The 24,386-nt window shown below is 41.3% G+C and overlaps 1 protein-coding gene across 1 annotated transcript in view; it reads left to right on the top strand.

Annotated features, from left to right (window-relative positions):
- Window positions 1-10,627: 10,627 nt before the first annotated feature.
- tmprss2 (transmembrane serine protease 2) overlaps window positions 10,628-24,386 on the top strand; it is a 31,369-nt gene continuing 17,610 nt past the window's right edge. Inside the window, exons 1-3 of the mRNA XM_034178953.1 lie at window positions 10,628-10,709; window positions 10,886-10,932; window positions 22,921-23,101. Coding sequence (XP_034034844.1) covers window positions 10,918-10,932; window positions 22,921-23,101 — 196 coding nt within the window. The 5' untranslated portion in view covers window positions 10,628-10,709; window positions 10,886-10,917. The remainder of the gene's footprint in view (window positions 10,710-10,885; window positions 10,933-22,920; window positions 23,102-24,386) is intronic.

The following is a 24,386-nucleotide window of genomic DNA, read 5'->3' as shown; positions in this document are numbered from 1 at the left end:
TTTGATTGTGCTGAATGTTTGGTCTCCAAAGAAAAGGTCAAACAAGGTCAACATCCATTGGATTCTATGACGTGACATATGTTACCCTGTAACGTGATAACTAAGCATGATACATGGTCCAAACTATCCTTTTTAAAACCCTGTTGACTCAACTAATAATTTGCTTTTTTTTTTTAACAAAATTGGAGCAACTTTAACTTTTGACCCCTGTACAAACTGAAACTGACCTTTGTCACCATTTTTGCTGTTTTTACCCCATAACTCCAGATCATTCAGTCATAGATAGTCCAGACTATACTTTTTTGGAATCTTTACAGTCAGACAAATAATGTGGTGTAGTTTTCAAAATGATTTGAGCATTTTTAACTTTGACCCCTGTGTAATTCTTCAATTGACCCCTACCTGGCTGCCTACTGAAAATTCAAGTGGCCAGTCAGTTTTTTCAAAAGAGTAATGTCTAAGGAGTATTTGTGCAAACTTTGGTGCTTGTATCACCATTTGCACAATTTTGCTCTAAATATTCTCTTAGCTGCTGCACCAGTTTGAGGCGCTATTGTCACGACTGGGGCCAAGAGTTTGACGCCGCCTGCTGGGACCCCTGACTTAAGGTCCAGCTGCATACTTATCCATGACTCCTGCCCAAACGGACGCTGATTTACAACATTTACAGCAACCTAGAATCAGCGAGCTGCGTATTAGTACTGTGCGTGCACGAACTCTGAGCCTCACTCTCGCTTGGCGACCAAATCTAGGTATAGCTTGATGAGTATGTGTGTTTCGGGAGCCACATAGCTTTAAGTTCAGGTGAAGTTTAAACATGTCAGGTGTACACCGCGCTATTGTTGACTATGCAAACCTTTATTATAGACTTGAAAGGTGGCGTAAAAGCCAGTGTGATATTGTGAGGACAGAGCTCCAGAATGCACATGCCAACCACTGTTTGCTTTACACAACTTTCCCACGGAGGAGAGAAACCCGGACTGGTGTAAGAGATGGATTAATATATTAAGTTTGTCCATTCTAGTTATCACAGTCAGTTTAATAACGTGAACAGAATGTTGCTGTGGTAAACAATGACAAGACGGACCTTCATCGTTGAGCTGCTTTAAGAGTGCTCTCTTGTTATTTTCCATCAAATATTCAGCAATATCTGCACACATGTTTACACTGGTATTTTTTCCAATCTATCCAACTGTCAGTTTCAGGAGGTCAGGTGTAACAAGTCGTTATAATCTTATGTCCGCCAAGCACGTAATAACATCATCTGCATTTATTTATTTGTCTGTGTGTTAGCAGGATTACGTCAAAACTACTGCACGGATTTTGACAAAATTTCCAGCACAGATAGACATTACGCCATGGAAGACTCCAGAAAATTTTTGGAGGTGATCCAGATCCAGATTCTGATTCTGGATCAAGATTTCACTTTATACAGGCTTTGATGGATTATGTCAAAACTACTTCACGGATTCTTACCAAATTTGCACCATAGATAGATATTAGGGTATGGAAGACTCCACTGAATTTTGGAGGTGATCCAGATCCGGATTCTGGATCAAGATTTCACTTTATACAGGCTTTGAAGGATTATCTCAAAACTACTTCACGGATTCTTACCAAATTTGCACCATAGATAGATATTAGGGTATGGAAGACTCCGCTGAATTTTGGAGGTGATCCAGATCCAGATTCTGGATCAAGATTTCACTTTATCAATCAATCAATCAATTTTTTTATATAGCGCCAAATCACAACAAATAGTTGCCCCAAGGCACTTTATATTGTAAGGCAAGGCCATACAATAATTATGTAAAACCCCAACGGTCAAAACGACCCCCTGTGAGCAAGCACTTGGCTACAGTGGGAAGGAAAAACTCCCTTTTAACAGGAAGAAACCTCCAGCAGAACCAGGCTCAGGGAGGGGCAGTCTTCTGCTGGGACTGGTTGGGGCTGAGGGAGAGAACCAGGAAAAAGACATGCTGTGGAGGGGAGCAGAGATCGATCACTAATGATTAAATGCAGAGTGGTGCATACAGAGCAAAAAGAGAAATAAACAGTGCATCATGGGAACCCCCCAGCAGTCTACGTCTATAGCAGGACCTGATTATTCAAAACCTTATAAGTAAGAAGAAGAATTTTAAATTCTATTCTAGAATTAACAGGAAGCCAATGAAGAGAGGCCAATATGGATGAGATATGCTCTCTCCTTCTAGTCCCCGTCAGTACTCTAGCTGCAGCATTTTGAATTAACTGAAGGCTTTTTAGGGAACTTTTAGGACAACCTGATAATAATGAATTACAATAGTCCAGCCTAGAGGAAATAAATGCATGAATTAGTTTTTCAGCATTACTCTGAGACAAGACCTTTCTGATTTTAGAGATATTGCGTAAATGCAAAAAAGCAGTCCTACATATTTGTTTAATATGCGCTTTGAATGACATATCCTGATCAAAAATGACTCCAAGATTTCTCACAGTATTACTAGAGGTCAGGGTAATGCCATCCAGAGTAAGGATCTGGTTAGACACCATGTTTCTAAGATTTGTGGGGCCAAGTACAATAACTTCAGTTTTATCTGAGTTTAAAAGCAGGAAATTAGAGGTCATCCATGTCTTTATGTCTGTAAGACAATCCTGCAGTTTAGCTAATTGGTGTGTGTCCTCTGGCTTCATGGATAGATAAAGCTGGGTATCATCTGCGTAACAATGAAAATTTAAGCAATACCGTCTAATAATACTGCCTAAGGGAAGCATGTATAAAGTGAATAAAATTGGTCCTAGCACAGAACCTTGTGGAACTCCATAATTAACTTTAGTCTGTGAAGAAGATTCCCCATTTACATGAACAAATTGTAATCTATTAGACAAATATGATTCAAACCACCGCAGCGCAGTGCCTTTAATACCTATGGCATGCTCTAATCTCTGTAATAAAATTTTATGGTCAACAGTATCAAAAGCAGCACTGAGGTCTAACAGAACAAGCACAGAGATGAGTCCACTGTCCGAGGCCATAAGAAGATCATTTGTAACCTTCACTAATGCTGTTTCTGTACTATGATGAATTCTAAAACCTGACTGAAACTCTTCAAATAGACCATTCCTCTGCAGATGATCAGTTAGCTGTTTTACAACTACCCTTTCAAGAATTTTTGAGAGAAAAGGAAGGTTGGAGATTGGCCTATAATTAGCTATGATAGCTGGGTCAAGTGATGGCTTTTTAAGTAATGGTTTAATTACTGCCACCTTAAAAGCCTGTGGTACATAGCCAACTTGTTGGGAAAGTGTAGTGACACGGACCCACAACAGGGGGCGCAAATGAACGGTCAATAGATGAGCCAAAATATAACAATTTAATGTTGTGAATGTGCACAACGAACATACAGACAATCACAGAATATTATAACAGTCAATACACAGAGGTGACGTGTGGGCAGGCTCGAGGATAGAAGACGTCTGTCCTGAGAAGAGCCGGAACCACACGATATCCGCCGCCCCAGAACCTGGTGAATACTGGAGCCGCCAAGTCCCGAATTCCCAGGTGATCACCGTCCCCGACTGTCGGATCTGGTACTGCTGGCGAAGAACAAAGACAGTCAAGTGTGGGTGTGTGTACACCCAGTAACAACAACGGTGGGAATGCCACCTCCACCTCTCACTCAACACGTTGCAGTGGTCTCAGAGGAAAAGGAGCGCCGTCGTGCACAGCCTCCACCAAAACGACCGGTTCTCCTGCAAACACTCACAATCACAGATTTATAAATCTCAAAAAAAGGCTGAGAGTAGTACCTCCTATGAAGTATGATATCTCGGCAACGAGGTGGAGATGACGTCTGGTCTTTATGGAGTGAGATGATGTTGAGTAGATGGGTGACAGCTGTCAAGAGGTAATGAGCGACAGCTGTCACCCCCGGCTGTGTCCATGGCGGCAGCGCCCTCTCGTGCCTGAAGCCCGCACTTCAGGCAGGGTGCCCTCTGGTGGTGGGCCAGCAGTACCTCCTCTTCTGGCGGCCCACACAACACAACTAATAAAGACAGATTGATCATATTTAAGATCGAAGCATTAAATAATGGTAGGGCTTCCTTGATCAGCCTGGTAGGAATGGGGTCTAATAAACATGTTGATGGTTTGGATGAAGTAACTAATGAAAATAACTCAGACAGAACAATCGGAGAGAAAGAGTCTAACCAAATACCGGCATCACTGAAAGCAGCCAAAGATAACGATACGTCTTTGGGATGGTTATGAGTAATTTTTTCTCTAATAGTTAAAATTTTGTTAGCAAAGAAAGTCATGAAGTCATTACTAGTTAAAGTTAATGGAATACTCAGCTCAATAGAGCTCTGACTCTTTGTCAGCCTGGCTACAGTGCTGAAAAGAAACCTGGGGTTGTTCTTATTTTCTTCAATTAGTGATGAGTAGAAAGATGTCCTAGCTTTACAGAGGGCTTTTTTATAGAGCAACAGACTCTTTTTCCAGGCTAAGTGAAGATCTTCTAAATTAGTGAGACGCCATTTCCTCTCCAACTTACGGGTTATCTGCTTTAAGCTACGAGTTTGTGAGTTATACCACGGAGTCAGGCACTTCTGATTTAAAGCTCTCTTTTTTAGAGGAGCTACAGCATCCAAAGTTGTCTTCAATGAGGATGTAAAACTACTGACGAGATACTATATCTCACTTACAGAGTTTAGGTAGCTACTCTGCACTGTGTTGGTATATGGCATTAGAGAACATAAAGAAGGAATCATTTCCTTAAACCTAGTTACAGCGCTTTCTGAAAGACTTCTAGTGTAATGAAACTTATTCCCCACTGCTGGGTAGTCCATCAGAGTAAATGTAAATGTTATTAAGAAATGATCAGACAGAAGGGAGTTTTCAGGGAATACTGTTAAGTCTTCTATTTCCATAGCATAAGTCAGAACAAGATCTAAGATATGATTAAAGTGGTGGGTGGACTCATTTACTTTTTGAGCAAAGCCAATAGAGTCTAATAATAGATTAAATGCAGTGTTGAGGCTGTCATTCTCAGCATCTGTGTGGATGTTAAAATCGCCCACTATAATTATCTTATCTGAGCTAAGCACTAAGTCAGACAAAAGGTCTGAAAATTCACAGAGAAACTCACAGTAACGACCAGGTGGACGATAGATAATAACAAATAAAACTGGTTTTTGGGACTTCCAATTTGGATGGACAAGACTAAGAGTCAAGATTTCAAATGAATTAAAGCTCTGTCTGGGTTTTTGATTAATTAATAAGCTGGAATGGAAGATTGCTGCTAATCCTCCGCCCCGGCCCGTGCTACGAGCATTCTGACAGTTAGTGTGACTCGGGGGTGTTGACTCATTTAAACTAACATATTCATCCTGCTGTAACCAGGTTTCTGTAAGGCAGAATAAATCAATACGTTGATCAATTATTATATCATTTACCAACAGGGACTTAGAAGAGAGAGACCTAATGTTTAATAGACCACATTTAACTGTTTTAGTCTGTGGTGCAGTTGAAGGTGCTATATTATTTTTTCTTTTTTAATTTTTATGCTTAAATATTTTTGCTGGTTATTGGTGGTCTGGGAGCAGGCACCGTCTCTACGGGGATGGGGTAATGAGGGGATGGCAGGGGGAGAGAAGCTGCAGAGAGGTGTGTAAGACTACAACTCTGCTTCCTGGTCCCAACCCTGGATAGTCACGGTTTGGAGGATTTAAGAAAATTGGCCAGATTTCTAGAAATGAGAGCTGCTCCATCCAAAGTGGGATGGATGCCGTCTCTCCTAACAAGACCAGGTTTTCCCCAGAAGCTTTGCCAATTATCTATGAAGCCCACCTCATTTTTTGGACACCACTCAGACAGCCAGCAATTCAAGGAGAACATGCGGCTAAACATGTCACTCCCGGTCTGATTGGGGAGGGGCCCAGAGAAAACTACAGAGTCCGACATTGTTTTTGCAAAGTTACACACCGATTTAATGTTAATTTTAGTGACCTCCGATTGGCGTAACCGGGTGTCATTACTGCCGACGTGAATTACAATCTTACCAAATTTACGCTTAGCCTTAGCCAGCAGTTTCAAATTTCCTTCAATGTCGCCTGCTCTGGCCCCCGGAAGACAATTGACTATGGTTGCTGGTGTCGCTAACTTCACATTTCGCAAAACAGAGTCGCCAATAACCAGAGTTTGATCCTCGGCGGGTGTGTCGTCGAGTGGGGAAAAACGGTTAGAGATGTGAACGGGTTGGCGGTGTACACGGGGCTTCTGTTTAGGGCTACGCTTCCTCCTCACAGTCACCCAGTCAGCCTGCTTTCCCGGCTGCTCGGGATCTGCCAGGGGGTAACTAACGGCGGCTAAGCTACCTTGGTCCGCACCGACTACAGGGGCCTGTCTAGCTGTAGAATTTTCCACGGTGCGCAGCCGAGTCTCCAATTCGCCCAGCCTGGCCTCCAAAGCTACGAATAAGCTACACTTATTACAAGTACCGTTACTGCTAAAGGAGGCCGAGGAATAACTAAACATTTCACACCCAGAGCAGAAAAGTGCGGGAGAGACAGGAGAAGCCGCCATGCTAAATCGGCTAAGAGCTAGTAGCTACGCTAAGCTAGCAGATTCCTAAAAACACGCAAAGTGAATAATGTGTAAATAATTTAGAGATGATTCAGCAGAAGGAGTGCTTTAGTTAAGGCACGTAAAGATTACACTGGGAAACAAATCGTAATCTAGATAACTAGATCAATCTAACTGCGCAGATTAAACAGCTAACAGATACAGAAAAACACAGCTGTGCTCCGGAACAGGAAGTGATACAATACCGCAGTGAGAGCCAACCACCAGTAGAGGCAAGCAAGGCTTTGAAGGATTATGTCAAAACTACTTCACAGATTCTTACCAAATTTACACCATAGATAGATATTAGGGTATGGAAGACTCCACTGAATTTAGGAGGTGATCCAGATCCGGATTCTGCATTAAGATTTCACTTTATACAGGCTTTGAAGGATTATCTCAAAACTACTTCACGGATTCTTACCAAATTTGCACCATAGATAGATATTAGGGTACGGAAGACTCCACTGAATTTTGGAGGTGATCCAGATCCAGATTCTGGATCAAGATTTCACTTTACACAGGCTTTGATGGATTATGTCAAAACTACTTCACAGATGCTTACCAAATTTACACCATAGATAGATATTAGGGTATGGAAGACTCAACTGAATTTTGGAGGTGATCCAGATCCGGATTCTGGATCAAGATTTCACTTTATACAGGCTTTGAAGGATTATCTCAAAACTACTTCACAGATTCTTACCGAATTTGCACCATAGATAGATATTAGGGTATGGAAGACTCCACTGAATTTTGGAGGTGATCCAGATCCGGATTCTGGATCACGATTTCACTTTATACAGGCTTTGAAGGATTATCTCAAAACTACTTCACGGATTCTTACCACATTTACACCATAGATAGATATTAGGGTATGGAAGACTCCACTGAATGTTGGCGGTGATCCAGATCCGGATTCTGGATCAAGATTTCACTTTATACAGGCTTTGAAGGATTATGTCAAAACTACTTCACGGATTCTTACCAAATTGACACCATAGATAGATATTAGGGTATGGAAGACTTCACTGAATTTTGGAGGTGATCCAGATCCGGATTCTGATCAAGATTTCACTTTATACAGGCTTTGAAGGATTATCTCAAAACTACTTCACGGATTCTTATCAAATTTGCACCATAGATAGATATTAGGGTATGGAAGACTCCACTGAATTTTGGAGGTGATCCAGATCCGGATTCTGGATCAAGATTTCACTTTATACAGGCTTTGAAGGATTATCTCAAAACTACTTCACAGATTCTTACCAAATTTGCACCATAGATAGATATTTGGGTATGGAAGACTCCAATGAATTTTGGAGGTGATCCAGATCCAGATTCTGGATCAAGATTTCACTTTACACAGGCTTTGAAGGATTATCTCAAAACTACTTCACGGATTCTTACCAAATTTACACCATAAATAGACATTAGGGTATGGAAGACTCCACTGAATTTTGGAGGTGATCCAGATCCGGATTCTGGATCAAGATTTCACTTTACACAGGCTTTGAAGGATTATGTCATAACTACTTCACGGATTCTTACCAAATTTACACCATAGATAGATATTAGGGTATGGAAGACTCCACTGAATTGTGGAGGTGATCCAGATCCGGATTCTGGATCAAGATTTCACTTTACACAGGCTTTGAAGGATTATGTCAAAACTACTTCACAGATTCTTACCAAATTTACACCATAGATAGATATTCGGGTATGGAAGACTCCACTGAATTTTGGAGGTGATCCATATCCGGATTCTGGATCAAGATTTCACTTTATACAGGCTTTGAAGGATTATGTCAAAACTACTTCACAGATTCTTACCAAATTTGCACCATAGATAGATATTTGGGTATGGAAGACTCCAATGAATTTTGGAGGTGATCTGGAACCGGATGTGAGAAACCTCAGATTGCTATTGTTTGATTTGTTTCAGGTTGGACCTTACCAATGTGAAGCACCTTGGGGTGACTTTGCTGTGATTTGGTGCAACTGAATTGAACTGAAATAGAATGAATACGTTGCTGCTGTTGCCCTGTGACAGGCTGGCATCCTGTTCAAGGTGTACCCCACCTCACGCCCTATGACTGCTGGGATATGCTCCGTTCATTGTAGTTTCCATTAGTGCAGCTGAGGTCAGTTAAAAAAAATTGTTGTGTGAAACAAATATGAGTGGAATTTCATTTTTTTCTCAAAGCACTGCAAAACTCAACAACAAAAACAACAGTTTTGTTTTCATTCCCACTTTTCATGCATCATGCATAGATCTATGATTTTCTCTATGCATGTTAAAGGCTTATTTCTCTCTATCGTTGTTCAAAAATTGTTCAAATCTGTGCCACTGAATACTTCACCTTTGCAAAGATAATCCATCCACCTGCCTGATGGAGAAAATCAAAATGCTGATTAAACAGCATGATTATTGCACAAGTCAACTCAAATCTGGGAACATGTGCCAGTGCTGTGCGTCGCTGCATCCAAAACACCACAGAACCCCCTTGGGTCCTGGATGGCAGCCACCCAGGCAGGCAACTGATCCAACGCCACCTCTTAAGGGTAACAGTCTTTCAGCTGCAGCTTGGTAAATCATGGTCACGTCCTTGGACTTTTCCAGCCACTGGGCTGGAACTTCAACTTTGAGGCATCTGCATGCCGGATCATGCACATATTAATGCTCCACAAGACCAAGATGTCATGGCTGATGATCCCTCACAATGCATGAGATGCTCCTCATCTACTATAAGTAACTGTTTGATACAGAGTTATTGTCGTGGTACTCAAGGACCCTCCAGTCTGAAAACATCTAACATCCCTTCATGAGCTGTTGTCTTGTAATATTCTTACAAATGTCATCAGGCTTTTCTCAGAGTATATAATTTCTTCCCAACTGTATTTCTCATGAAACATTTCTGCATTAGGGACAACTGGACTCCTTTACATACGACAAATGTGTGTTACAAATGTAAGACATTATGTTCTCCACAGTTTTGTCTCTTTGCCCTTTTTTTTTTTACTTCATCCTTCCTTCCTTCCAGTTAACACAGTCATTGCTAAGTTAAATATTATCCAAGTCTAAAAGTCCTCTTTTTTTTTGGGTTAAATCAGGTTGGTCTTTGTTCAGACGTTACTGATTAAACGCAGCAGAAGCTTCTGTTTGGGACAATGTATAGTCCGAATGTAAGAGCCAAAATTCTTATTCATTTTCTCACCTGTTAGTAAAATACTGGTCAGACAATCTGAACTTGTTGTTTGGTCAAACTGAGGAAAGAAATACTCAGATCTTTCACTTTCTTGTAAATAGTAATGACACAAAGTAGAAACATTCTGTTATAAGTAAAACTCCTTCACTGAAAATGTTACTGAAATAAAAGTATTAATGTCAAGTATCAAAAAAGCACTCATTGTATAGAATGGCCCATTTCAGAATAATATCTATGTTATTTATAATTGGATTATAATTATTGATGTATTATTGTTCCTAAATATGGTGCTAATTACATATATATATATATATATATATATATATATATATATATATATATATATATATATATATATATATATATATATATAAATTGGAGTTCATTTTGTTTAGTGGTTTGATTCCTGGGAAAACCTTACATCATTTTTGGTCACACTGTCATATAGGTAACACTGGTGTGTAAGTTACCTCCCAAACAAGTAAAAAACAAGAAACATGACTTATACTCCAAAAAATATGGTATTATTACCACCACGTTTGACGGAAATCCATAAAGTTGATCTTGAGTGACCTTGTTCACACACTACACACTCCAGTGAAAACAGAACTGCTTACCCAATTTGCAGGGTAATTAAGTTCTGTTATCACTAATCGATGACTGGATTTCACATTTTATTAGCCTCATGTGAGCCTGGGTGTGTTTTAATGAGAGTTCCTGCTTGCTGACATCATGTATTAGTTTTGCTTAACTCCAACAGGCTGTGCACACACACAGGTAATGGTGTGGTTTCACCTGCTGACTGCACAGTGGAACGGGCCAGAGGAGAACTCACAGAGTGAAACCAGAAGCACAAAGAAATTCTAAAACCACGTTCAAGACTTTGGAGCATTTTCATGGTAGGTGGGAATTCTAGTACCAAAAAAAACCAAAGGGATTCTTGTAATGTTTGACAAAGCATGTTTAAGAGAAGCTGTTTTAATGATGTTTATACAAATGGCACAGCGCAGCTTTGTCTTTTTTATCTATATTTTAGTCCAAAAAACATATCAAAATCTGTCTAACCTTTGTCCAGGTCTCTCCCTGAGTTCTGTGAGCAGTTTCAGTATGAAAAATAACCAGGTAAAGTCAAAATTAAAGTTTCATCTGATCTGCAGCACCTTTCAGTTTACTGTGAATATGTTTTCTGTTCTTTAACATTTGTTCACAGTTCTACATTTCTACATTTGTTGTGTCAACTTAGAAATGTAAATTTGGGTTATTAAAATTCAAACAAGGAAACAGGTTTTTTTCCACGTTTTGGACTGATCAGTTTTGGAATTTGGCACAATTTTTACAGCAGATGCACTTCTTTACTATAGAGTCAAATGGATAAACGTGAGGACGGACTTATCACATGACCGTGTGCCGCCACCATTACCCTTCAGTTTGTCCCTTTTTTCACTTGGATCTGTAGGTTGATATGGCACAACATTTACACCGGATGCCCTTCCTGATGCAACTCCACATTACATGGAGAAGGGGCAACAGTGGTCTTGAACTGGGAACCTGTCCCTCTGGGGAAAAAAAAGAGTATTTATTTATCCTGCTTTATGTAACACCCAACTAGATCCGTGGCATGTGATTTGTGGATTGTATGTCAGGTGACATCATTTGTCCGACTGTATAGAGAAACAGTCGATTGTATGACATCTTTAAATTCTCCTGTGCGAATCAGGATTTTTATTTTATTTACAGTATTTAGTGTACAACCCCAATTCCTATGAAGTTGGGACGCTGTGTAAAATGTAACAGAATACAATGATTTACAAATCCTCTTAAACCTATATTCAATTGAATACACTACAAAGAGAAGATATTTAATGTTCCAACTGATAATCTTTATTGTTTTTGTGCAAATATTTGCTCCTTTGCTCTTTTCACTCTTTTACTATGAAGCCACACTGTTGTAACACATGCAGATTGTGGCATTGTCTTGCTGAAATAAGCAGGGACATCCCTAAAAAAGACATTGATGGTGCCATCACAGACACAGAAGTTGGGACATTGTGTGAAATGTAAATAAAAACAGAATATAATGATTTGCAAATCCTCTTCAACCTATATTCAACTGAATACACCATAAAGACAAGATATTTAATGTTCAAACTGATAATCTTTATTGTTCATGTGCAAATATTTTCTCATTTTGAAATGGATGCCTGCAACACATTTCAAAAAAGTTGGGACAGTGATATGTTTACCACTGTGTTACATCACCTTTCCTTCTAACAACACTCAATAAGCGTTTGGGAACTGAGGACACAAATTGTGAGTGTCATGACCGGGTAAAAAGGAGCATCCCCAAAAGTCTCAGCCATTCACAAGCAAAGATGGGGTGAGGATCACCACTTTGTGAACAAACTGCATGAAAAAATTGACCAACAGTTTAAGAACAACGTTTCTCAACATTCAATTGCAAGGAATTTGGGATTTCCATCATCTACAGTCCATAATATAATCAGAAGATTCAGAGAATCTGGAGAACTTTCTGTTCTCCAGATTCTACACATTAGAAGACCTGTTTCCAATTAACCGGTTCACCTGTGGAATGTTTCAAACAGGTGTTCTTTAGGCATCCATTTCAAAATGAGCAAATATTTGCACAAAAACAAGTTTATCAGTTTGAAAATTAAATATCTTGTCTTTGTGGTGTATTCAATTGAATATAGTTTGAAGAGGATTTGCAAATCATTGTATTCTGCTTTTATTTATATTTCATACAACGTCCCAACTTCTTTGGAATTAGGGTTGTAACACCAGAACCCTCCCGAACAGTCGGAGTTAATCCACGCCAGTTGAGCCACAAAAACATATAGTGTTGTAGAGTACTTGCTATGTGAAGTGTTGTTGCTTTTACTTGGCATATCAGATATGATTCTGTTGTTGCTGTTGCGATGTGAACTATACCATCAATTGCTCTTATTGTTTATGTTCTGTTTCTTTCGGTGTGTGCTGCCTGGTTGGCAAAGCATCTGTGGTAGCAGCACATAGGAACAGACATTCATTTTGTCAGTTGTTGGTAGTCATTTGGCAGCACGTCTTGCTGTTTGGAGAAGACATTTATTGATATTTGTTTAACAATTAATTAATTTAATTAGGTTATAATGCGCCAAATCACAGCAAAAGCCATCTCAAGGTGCCTTACACGAAACAATACAACATAAAATTTAAATCAATAATTAAAAATTAATAAAAAAATTCAGCTAAAAAATAAAAGCTATTTATAAGAAAGAGAATAAAAATGGGTTTTCAGTCTTGATTTAAAAATGTCCACGGACTCTGACTGCCTCACAGTTGCAGGAAGACTGATCTACAGGGTGGGTGCACGATGAAAAAAGGCTCTTTGACCTGCTGACTTCTTCTTCACCCTGGGAACACAGAGAAGTCCCTCATCCTGCGACGGCAAAGCCCGGGCCAGCATGTAAAGTTCCACCAGATCAGCCAGATAAGATGGCGCCAGTCCATGAACAACTTTATAAGTCAATAACAAAACCTTAAAATCTGCTCTCACAGAGACAGGAAGCCAGTGCAAGGATGCCAAAATGGGTGTGATATGTTCAGACCTTCTGCTATGTGTCAACAGTCTGGTGGCAGCATTCTGAACTATCTGAAGAACCCTAATGCTGGACTGCGGTAACCCTGAAAATAGAACATTACAATAATCTAGTCTAGAAGAAACAAACGCATGAATCAAGGTCTCAGCATCAGCTATAGACAGGATGGGGGTGGATCCTCGCTATATTTCGCAGATGGAAAAAAGCAGTCCTAGTAACATCCCTGATGTGGAGGTCAAAAGACGATGTGGCATCAAAAATTACCCCAAGGTTCCTCATTTTGTCCGTATGATGTATGATACGTGAACCCAGGACGAGCGCCAGCTGGTCAAACTGATGCCGATGTCTCGCTGGACCAAGAACCATCATTTCAGTCTTATCAAAGTTTAAAAGTAGGAAGTTACTAGACATCCAACTTCTTATTGATAGAAGACAGTCCTCCAGGGTTTTTTATGGGAGTGAGATTTCTCGCAGTTATCGGCATCTACAACTGAGTATCATCAGCGTAACAATGAAAGGCAATCCCAAAACTCCGCAGTATACGCCCAAGGGGTGCTACATACAGGGAGAAAAGCAAGGGGTCGAAAACGGATCTCTGTGGAACCCCAAATCTCATGTCACTAAGGTTAGAGGTAGTGTTATTATACAAAACACAATGAGAATGACTGGACAGATATGATGTCAACCAGGCAAGGGCACTTCCAGTAGTCCCAAAAAGATTCTCCAACCTATCGAGCAAAATATGATGATCCACGGTATCAAACGCAGCACTGAGATCTAACAACACCAAAACTGTAGTGGTGTCTGAGTCCAATGCTCGCAGAATATCATTCACTACTTTAGTGCGCGCTGTCTCTGTGGAGTGATATTTCCTAAAAGAAGACTGCAGTGGCTCAAAAAGATCATTCTCAGTGAGATAGTCTACGAGCTGCCGTGAAACCACCTTTTCTAAAATTGTGGAACAGAATGATAGATTTGATATCGGCCTGTAATTTTTCAATACACTAGGGTCAAGATTAGCTTTCTTAAGTAATGGTTTAATCACTGCAGATTTAAAACATTTTGGAACAGATCCAGAGGTTAATGACAGATTGATAATTTCCAGCACAGTTGGCCCAAGAGTGGGTCACAGGTCCTTAAATAGTTTTGTTGGTATAGGATCACGAGTTTCGTCAGCACACCTAATGAAATACTATTAAATTCTGTAAATCTAGGTAACACCTCAGTGGTAGCACCCACCTCCATAGCAGGGCTTAATGGCTGGGCCGAGGCGTGCTGAGATATGCTCAGCCTAATATCTTCTATTTTCTTCTCAAAATAATCCAAGAAATCCTGCACTGAAAAGGGAGAACGACTAACAGGTGGCTGCCCGTGAATAAGAAATGCTACCATGTCAAACAAAAACTTTGAGTTATGTTTGTTTTTACTGATCAAATCAGAGTAATAGGTGCGCTTTGTGGTCAGTAGTGCATGTTTATAATCTAAAATAGCATCCTGCCACACAAGGCGGAACACTTCTAATTTGGAACTACGCCATTTCCGTTCCCTTCTGCCTGAGGTCACGCAAGTAACCACTGAACCAAGGTGACTGTGCCTTGGGAGGGCGTGGCCTTAAAAGAGGAGGCGCAATCTTATCAAGTGTGGTTTTAAGTGCTAAATTGAAACTATCCGCAAGGCTGTCTACTGATTTCGTGTTCTCCAGACTCTAAGCTAAAATATCATGTAGTCTAGTCTCACGTTCAGTCATAGTTGAGTGTTTAATACGAGGCCGCAGTAGTGGACAAGGTTGTTGGTCCACTAAACGTGGCAGCGTAAATGTAAACCTGATAAGTGAATGGTCTGAGACTATAGATGCAAGAGGAAAGATGTCAATATTTGTGACAGCAAACCCACATGCAAGAACCAGATCCAGGGTATTTCCTCTGATATGTGTCGGGTCTTGAACGCATTGCTGGAATCCTAATGCATCCACAATTTGCATAAATGATTTGCTAAGGGGATCAGAGGGCTTATTTATATCATTGTTAAAATCACCAATAATCAAAATGTTATCTGCACTAGTTGACAAACTAGAGATGAACAAAATTCACCAAATTCATCTAAGAAATCGGAGTATGGGCCAGGGGGCCTATATACAGTGACAAAGTAACATAGCTGAGCTCCGTACTGTACTTGAATTACTGAACTACTGTACTGTACTAAGTACTGTAGACAGTACTTAGTATCATGGGCATAAGGGAGAGTCAGATGCTCAAAGGAATTATATTTGTGACCCCCAACAGCTAATAAAGAAAGCCTAGATTTGTAAATAAAAGCAACACCTCCGCCTTGCTTCACACCACGAGACATGTGACTAAATGTGTACGCTGGTGGACAGGCCTCATTCAGAGGGTGCTGCCATACAATGCGCTCACTCCACATTGGGAGCAACTAGGGGATTAAGGACCTTGCCCAAGGGCTCTTAGTAGAGCCCGACCGATATGGATTTTTTGAGGCCAATGCTGATAATGATATATGGATGAAAAAAATGCAGATAATTGATAAATCGGCTGATTTGCCTATAGCCGATATATTTTTAATGAATAAAATGTTCTTTTTTGGACCCTTAACAAAAAAGGTATGAGCTAAACGCTGAAGCTTTGTCCTCATATTGATTAATTTTATAACAGAGAAGAATTTTCAAGTTCAAAAAAATGCAAAAATGCAATTGGAGCAGTTAGGGGGCTATTCAAACGGGCCAACTAGTAAGATATGACTCCTGAAATTGATCTTTGCCATATCACGTGAGGTAAATCTGCCCTACAATTGGATTTTGGAAAACCATGTGACGGAGAACCAATCCCGATTGGACACTCACATTGCACACGTCATCACACATCTTCTATGAGGAGTACCAAGATGGCCGATGGTGAATTGAAAGTCCGCAGAGTTAACTTTTTATCTCATATCATTAAAAAGTTATTTACAATTTAGTAAAGAGCAGGGGTGGTGGCCAAGTGGTTAATGCGCTTGGTTTCAGTGCAGAAGGTTCCGGGTTCAAATCCCACCCCTGCCACATTTCTCCATGTAATGTGGAGTTGCGTCAGGAAGGGCATCCGGTGTAAAACCTGTGCCAATTCAACATGCAGATCCACCTTGGATTTGCAGTGGCGACCCCGAGTGTAACAAGGAGCAGCCGAAGGGACTTACAATTTAGTAAAGCTTGGTCCCACCCATCGTATACGATGGCATCTGCCCCAGAGGATTAATGGCGAATGGCAGTAATTTCCAGAACCCTTCCGGACGACCAGTGAATCTGAATGTTTCAACCTCTTAGCAGTAAACGAAAGTTTTTCATGCTAGAAATAAGGTCTACACAACGTGGGCTTAATAAAAAGCGTGACTGACGCATTGAAGCACATTTGACACATTACTACATAAACTGAGAAATGTGGGGTGAATGTAATCGCAAAGTTATTACAAACAACATCCTTATAAGCTTACTTGTATGCTTTTGTCAGCTGATCAGTGCAGTGTGACGGCGAACTACGGGATGAACACATTTAAGCAGGGGTGTAAGCAGCTCTCAGTTGAATGGAGTCAGAGCTCCATCTACTGGACAAACGGTGCAAGGACATTTTACATTGCAGACACAAACATTATTTCAGTAACTGTTCTGTTTATGAGAAATTATCGGCGTTCTATCGGCAAACTTTTGGCCGATAGTGAGTACTTTGAAAAGGACTTATATCGGCCGATAATATCGGCCGGCTGATATATCGGTTGGGCTCTAGCTCTTAGTGATTTTCCGGTCATGCTGGGATTATAATTATGTGTACATTATGTATACAGTGGTCCCTCATTTATTGTGGGAGTTACGTTCTAATAACCCGCGATAAGCTAGTCAGCGCTATTTTTTGCAATTATTATAGATGTTTTAAGGCTGTAAAACCCCTCACTACACACTTTATACACTTTTCTCAAACAGTCATTAACATTTTCTCACTTTTCTCTCCTGTGTAAACACTCTTTTTTCTTCTGGGCAAGAAGATTATAAACAGACACACACAGAACTCTCCCTTCGCTCACTGCCTCCGGAGGTACGGATGCGGGACCCGCAAAGAATCCAAGTCCTCTCTCGGTGGCCACGGAGCTCTGTGGCTGCGGTCAACATCCGCATCAAAAAAGCAAGCGTAGTCTCTGGACCTGTTGCCAGATTTGGCGCAGCTCTGCACAGCAGACAGGAGGGCGGTGTGAGTGGCCCGCTGCTGCGTTTACCGAGCCCGCAGACTCAGTTAGCGCATCGGAGGCAGTGAGAGCAATCGCGGTGATGCCGACCGGTGCCGTGACCAGCCCACCTGATAAGGACGCAGAACACAATGCGCTGTTAAAAAAAAAAAAGCATGCAAAACTGCACTAAAAAAATCTGCGAAACTGCGAGGCCGCGAAAGGTGAACCGCGTTATAGTGAGGGACCACTGTAGTAATATATATTATATATTGAGCTGCCCCCTTGTTTTCACTCAGGGTCAACACAGCAGATGCAACGTGGAACTGTACAAGGTCTGTGAGAAAAGAAACGGACCTTTTTATTTTTTTCAAAAACTATATGGATTTGAATCATGTGCGATTACATCAGACAAGCTTGAACCCTCGTGCGCATGCTTGAGTTTTTTCACGCCTGTCGGTTGCATCATTCGCCTGTGGCCAGGTTTTGAGTGAGCACTGGTCCACCCCTCCTGTCGGAATTCCTTTGTCTGACAACTTGTTGAGAGACTGGCGCTTTGCTTTATCAAAATGTTTTCAGAAACTGTGAGGCAGATCCGAGTGGACACCATTCGAGAAATTCAGACGGTTTTCTGTGAAAATTTTAAGGGCTGATGAGAGATTATGGAGTGTTACTGTCGCTTTAAGGACTGCCCACGGAGCCGGACGGCGCGCCGCGCCCCGAGCCGCCGTCGTCAGCCTGTTTCAAGCTGAAAACTTCCAAATTTAAGCCTCTGTTGATGCAGGACGTCGTGAAAGAACAGAGAAGTTTCAGAAGAGGTCGGGATCAGCAGTTTATCCGGACATTCCTCTGTTAAAGGAGATTTTGTAATGAAAGACGTGCGGACGGATTCGCGCGTCAGCACTCAGCCGCTCATGGCGCGGCGCCACAGAAAAACACCTCCGTTGGAAGCCTTACAGGACAAGTTTGAACATGCCCAGCTGTTAAACAATTTCTCGGATACTCACTCGACTGAAAGCCATCAAAAGCTGCCTAAATCTTACGAATGGTTATCAACACGGAGGCGTTTTCGTGTGGCGCCGCGCGATGAGCGGCTGCGTCGAATCCGCAAAACTCACGCATGCGCACGAGGGTTCAAGCTTGGCTGACGTAATCGCACGTGATTCAAATCCATATAGTTTTAAAAAAAAATAAAAAGGTCCGTTTCTTTTCTCACAGACCTCGTATGTTGATTTGTCACAGGTTTCATGCCGGATGGCCTTCCTGATGCAACTCCATATTCAATGGAAAATGGGAAGGGGTGGTCTTTACCTGGGAACCTTCTACACTGGAACCAAGTGCACTGAACACTTTTGGTCACCTCCCCTGCCTTCCAGCTGGCTCATACCAGAATATACACACTTTCAATATTGAAGCAACACAGAAACAAACTATTAGACCAACAACAGCAGTGTGTCTGAAACAGCAACACGGATGCCAACAGTGTGCAAACATAATAGATATTTAAAAAGCAACAACAAACAAACCAAAACAAACAGAGGAACATGAGCATGTTAAATAGGGGTGCTGGTCATGATGATAGAAGCAAAAATAAATAATTTAAAAAAAACCTCGGCCATATGAGCATAAAAATGTGTCCTTCTAACCACTGAAAATAGGTCAAGGTTAGCCATCCCTGTGAATTTCAAGACCCTGGCAGTAATAGGAGCACAGACAGATGGACAGATGGACAGACACAAAGCCTTCACAATACCCAATGGCCATATTTTGGCCTCGGGTAATAAGCATGTGCAGGATTTTTCATGAGTTACAAAAAATATTCAGTCAGCACAAGTTATGTGAATGTGTGTGTGTGTGTGTGTGTGTGTGTGTGTGTGTGTGTGTGTGTGTGTGTGTGTGTGTGTGTGTGTGTGTGTGTGTGTGTGTGTGTGTGTGTGTGTGTGGGTGGGTGGGGGGGGGGGCATGGCTGCAAAGCTACACAAATAATGAGGTTCTACTAGTTTGAATGTTTTAAAATATCCATAAAATATCCATATTCTTTTTTTAATCTGACGTAAGCATAACTGATGCACAGATTTATAATTTTGCAGTCAATGAATGGACAACAACATGGTAGACTGGGTTACTGCTAAAACAGTATCATCAACTACACTGAGGCCAATTTAGGCTCATTCCTTCATTTTCTGTTGCTTATCTGGGTCTGGGTCAAGGTGGTAGCAGACCAAGCAGCTCATCCCACACTTTCTTATCTTCTTTCTTATCTAAGTCCTCTAACTCTTCCTGAAGGACCCCGAGATGTTCCCAAGCCCACTGGGAACACTTCTTCATTCCAGAAAGGGCTAAAAGGGTGCAGGTTTTCTTTGCAACCACTGACTCCAGCAGGTGGCTTCACTGATGAACTCATCCCATCTTCTCAAAGTGATGTTAATCAGTGAAATCATCTGCTGGAATCAGTGGCTGCAAAGAAAACCTGCACCCTCTTGGCTCTTTCTGGAATGTCTTTGGACACCAATAATCTACTATGTTAACAAAATTCCCCTCTAGCCAGTCTAGAACTTAAACTCATCTTTTATGAATTCAAGGTCAAATCTAATTAAAACCACATGTGGAGGGTGACTGTGTATGGGAAAAAAATATGGTGGAGAAAACCTCTACAATTTTTGTTTGGAGTCCTGTTGTAGCCGAGGCATCACAAAAGATGACCAAACTTATAATGCTGATGTAGTGGCGGAGTAGGAAGACATCCGACTGCGGGTGAGTGGTCCCAGTTCAATCTTGGGTGGGACAATGACAGTGACTTTCAAGGTGCTTAAACATGGCTTTTAGCATATTTGAGTAAAACGTAAGTCTACTAAATACTTTCCAGAAAAATATTGGTTCAGCAATATTCAGTAACATGGCTAGGAGTCTACAAATTCATGTTGTGGCAACATCACTTTCTAACACATTATTACTAAAAAGTGATTTAACTGTTGTAACAAAGCAGAATTGTTTTGGGATACCTCCTGGTTATGGTCATATTCCACAACAACAATACTAAAATTATTAGTTGGGAGCTTACAAATAGTAAAACTCAATACTGTTTGTTGGAACATAGAGCAATGCATACGAGGTCTGTCAATAAAGTATAGGTCCTTTTTATTTTTTTTCAAAAGCTATATGGATTTCATTCATATGTTTTTACGTCAGACATGCTTGAACCCTCGTGCGCATGCATGAGTTTTTCTACGCCTGTCGGTGACATCATTCGCCTGTGAGCACTCCTTGTGGGAGGAGTCGTCCAGCCCCTCGTTGGAATTCCTTTGTCTGAGAAGTTGCTGAGAGAGTGGCGCTTTGTTTGATCAAAATTTTTTCTAAACCTGTGAGACATATCAAAGTGGACACGGTTTGAAAAATTAAGCTGGTTTTCAGTGAAAATTTTAATGGCTGATGAGAGATTTTGAGGTGATACTGTCGCTTTAAGGACTTCCCACGGTGCGAGACGTCGCGCAGCGCTCCCAGGCGCCGTCGTCAGCCTGTTTCAAGCTGAAAACCTCCACATTTCAGGCTCTGTTGATCCAGGACGTCGTGAGAGAACAGAGAAGTTTCAGAAGAAGTCAGTTTCAGCATTTTATCCGGATATTCCACTGTTAAAGGAGATTTTTTTTAATGAAAGACGTGCGGACGGATTGCAGCGTCGGCTCGCAGCCGCGGCGACACTCCGCCACAGGAAAAACACCTCCGTTGGAAGGCTTAAGGACAAGTTGGAACATGTCCAGCTGTTAAACAATTTCTCATATACTCACTCCACTGAAAGGCATCAAAAGCCGCCTGGATTTTACAAATGGTTATCGACACGGAGGTGTTTTTCGTGTGCCACCGCGCCGGCTGCGTCCCGACACGCGGACCCATCCGCACGGACCCGTCCGCACGTCTTTCATTAAAAAAATCTCCTTTAACAGTGGAATATCCGGATAAAATGCTGAAACTGACTTCTTCTGAAACTTCTCTGTTCTCTCACGACGTCCTGGATCAACAGAGCCTGAAATGTGGAGGTTTTCAGCTTGAAACAGGCTGACGACGGCGCCTGGGAGCGCTGCGCGACGTCTCGCACCGTGGGAAGTCCTTAAAGCGACAGTATCACCTCAAAATCTCTCATCAGCCGTTAAAATTTTCACTGAAAACCAGCTTAATTTTTCAAACCGTGTCCCCTGTTGTGTGGGCCGCTGAAGAGGAGGTACTGCTGGCCCACCACCACCAGAGGGCGCCCTGCCTGGAGTGCGGGCTCCAGGCACCAGAGGGCGCTGCCGCCTTATGGGAGTAGCCTGGGTGACAGCTGTCACCCATCACCAGACACAGCTGTTCCACTCAGCACAGAGGTATATCTGGAGGACGGCGTCTCCACCTCAGTGCCGAGATATCGCCTAAGACTGAGGTAATATTCTCTGCATTTATATTCTGAACAAACCAGCTAAACTTGTTAAACCTTTTCAGGACTGTTGACTACTGATAGCTTCATTGCTTGGATAAGTACTCACCTTCCTGCTGTACTTTGACAAGAGGTGGAGGCGGCTTCTCCCCTCTCCGTTACTGGGTGCGGTCGCATCCACACCTGTGTGTTGTTGCTCTCTCCCGCCAGCAGTACCGGATCCGACGAGCGGAGGCAGTGGCCACCTGGGAATTCGGGACTTGGCGGTTCCAGTATTTCCAGGGTTCGGTGGCAGAGGAGATCTGGGTGGTTCCGGTTCGACGGAAACGGACGTCTCCTACCTTCGAGCCTGCCCACACGACACCAGTGGATTCGACCCCAAATTGTGATTGTTGTATTTATTGTGCTCGTTTCACAATAGTAAACCTTGTTATTTACCTTCTCCATTGTCCGTTCATTGCGCCCCCTGTTGTGGGTCCGTGTTCCTACACTTTCACAACATCCACTTCGATGTGTCTCACAGGTTTAGAAAAAATTTTGATCAAACAAAGCGCCAGTCTCTCAGCAACTTCTCAGACAGTGGAATTCCGACGAGGGGCTGGACGACTCCTCCCACAAGGAGTGCTCACAGGCGAATGACGTCACCGACAGGCGTGGAAAAACTCACGCATGCGCACGAGGGTTCAAGCATGTCTGAAGTAAAAACATATGAATGAAATCCATATAGTTTTTGAAAAAAATAAAAAGGACCTATACTTTATTGACAGCCCTCGTACTTTACATGGCTAATTAACACTGTTTTGTTCACCTGACCCAACAATCACACTGATACCAGGAATTTCACATTTCAAATTATATATCAGCAGCAAATAATTTCTTTTATTTTGTTTTTACCTCCAGCCAAATGGTGCCCAGTTTGTTAACTCTGGGTTTCAGGGCGATGAAGGACGACCTCCTCCATATGTCCCACAGATGGGATTATATCCATCAATCTCACCACCTCCAAGCTACACCTTTGAACCCATCAACACCCAGCAAACCGCAATGCCTGGAATACCACACAATACAAGACAAAACAAAGGTATAAAACTGAACCTTATCAATTATCCAATTAGTCAATCAGCAACTAGTCTGACAATTACTCTGAAGTCAGTTCTTAATGGTGTTGAGTATTTTCTGGTTTCACCAACTCATGTACAGATTTGTTGTTGTATTTTTATGGAAAAGAGTGTATGTTGAGCTCTGAAAAGTTTCATTTTTAATATTTTAATTTCTGACATTGCACTATAGCTAGTGTCATATTGGCAAAGCAAAATTTGTCTCAGTAGTCTTGTTCAGAGATGGAGATGGACTCATGTGTTATCACTGTGCACCTAATCATGACTCACCTGTATCTAATGTCAGATCATGGTGAATTGTTTTGTAAAATAAATCAGTAGGAAGCATCTTAACAATACCAAATGAACGCATAACCACAAAATACATGAATTTGTTTGTTTTTTAACCAGATAAATGCTAACAAACCAGGCTAGCATGACTAAGGGGCTAGCTAGCGCCACTGGTTGCTACTCGGATAATAGTTGATAACTATAAAAGTAAGACATTTACTGGATTAGCATGTAAACTCTACGAGGAACAAATTTTTGATTTTAGGTTCCCAAACATTTTTGACTGTAAAACATTATTCCAAAAACTAAACAAATTAATTCAAATAAAATCATGAGCTGACTCAAAATTAGTGGAAGCAAACTTGACACCAACGGTTTTCAAAATTAGTATAAGAGCTAATCTGCGAATGAAAAACGTAGCCTTGCTAATTAAACATTAGCTGGTTGTCTGACCACAGACGACATAAATGATACAACATAAATGGTCTACATGAAAATATATGATAGCCATCTCAGGGTGGTAGCTATAGCCAATTAGGGCTCAATGAAGAAATACACAGAGGTCAAAATGTAAAAATGCTGCAACCACATTGAAAAGTATACCACATTATTTGTATGATTGTAACAATTCCAAAAAAGCCCCTGTTCTGTGGAATGATCTCCCTGTGTCAATAAAACAATCAGATTCTGTGGAGACTTTCAAGTCCAGACATAAGACGCACTTCTTTTCCCTTTCATATAGCTAGCATTCTGGTAGAGTTTTGTTTTACGCTTTTTACTCTTTTAATTCATTTATTAGTAATTGGAGCGGGCCGAGGCCTCAACTTTACCTAAATTCTGGGTGTTTTAGTGAACTTTAGGGCTAGTGGCCAGCGATCACCTTAGTATTTCTTCTGTTTTTCTTGTTGATTAATGCGCAAATTATATGGTATTTTTTGTCTTTCTGATGCCTGATTCTGTTTTTTCTCTGTTTAAGGT

This window comes from Thalassophryne amazonica, chromosome 9, assembly GCF_902500255.1.
Source record: "Thalassophryne amazonica chromosome 9, fThaAma1.1, whole genome shotgun sequence".
NCBI lineage: Eukaryota > Metazoa > Chordata > Actinopteri > Batrachoidiformes > Batrachoididae > Thalassophryne > Thalassophryne amazonica.
Note: the sequence above shows the minus strand (reverse complement) of the source record. Positions and strands in the feature narration are given on the sequence as shown.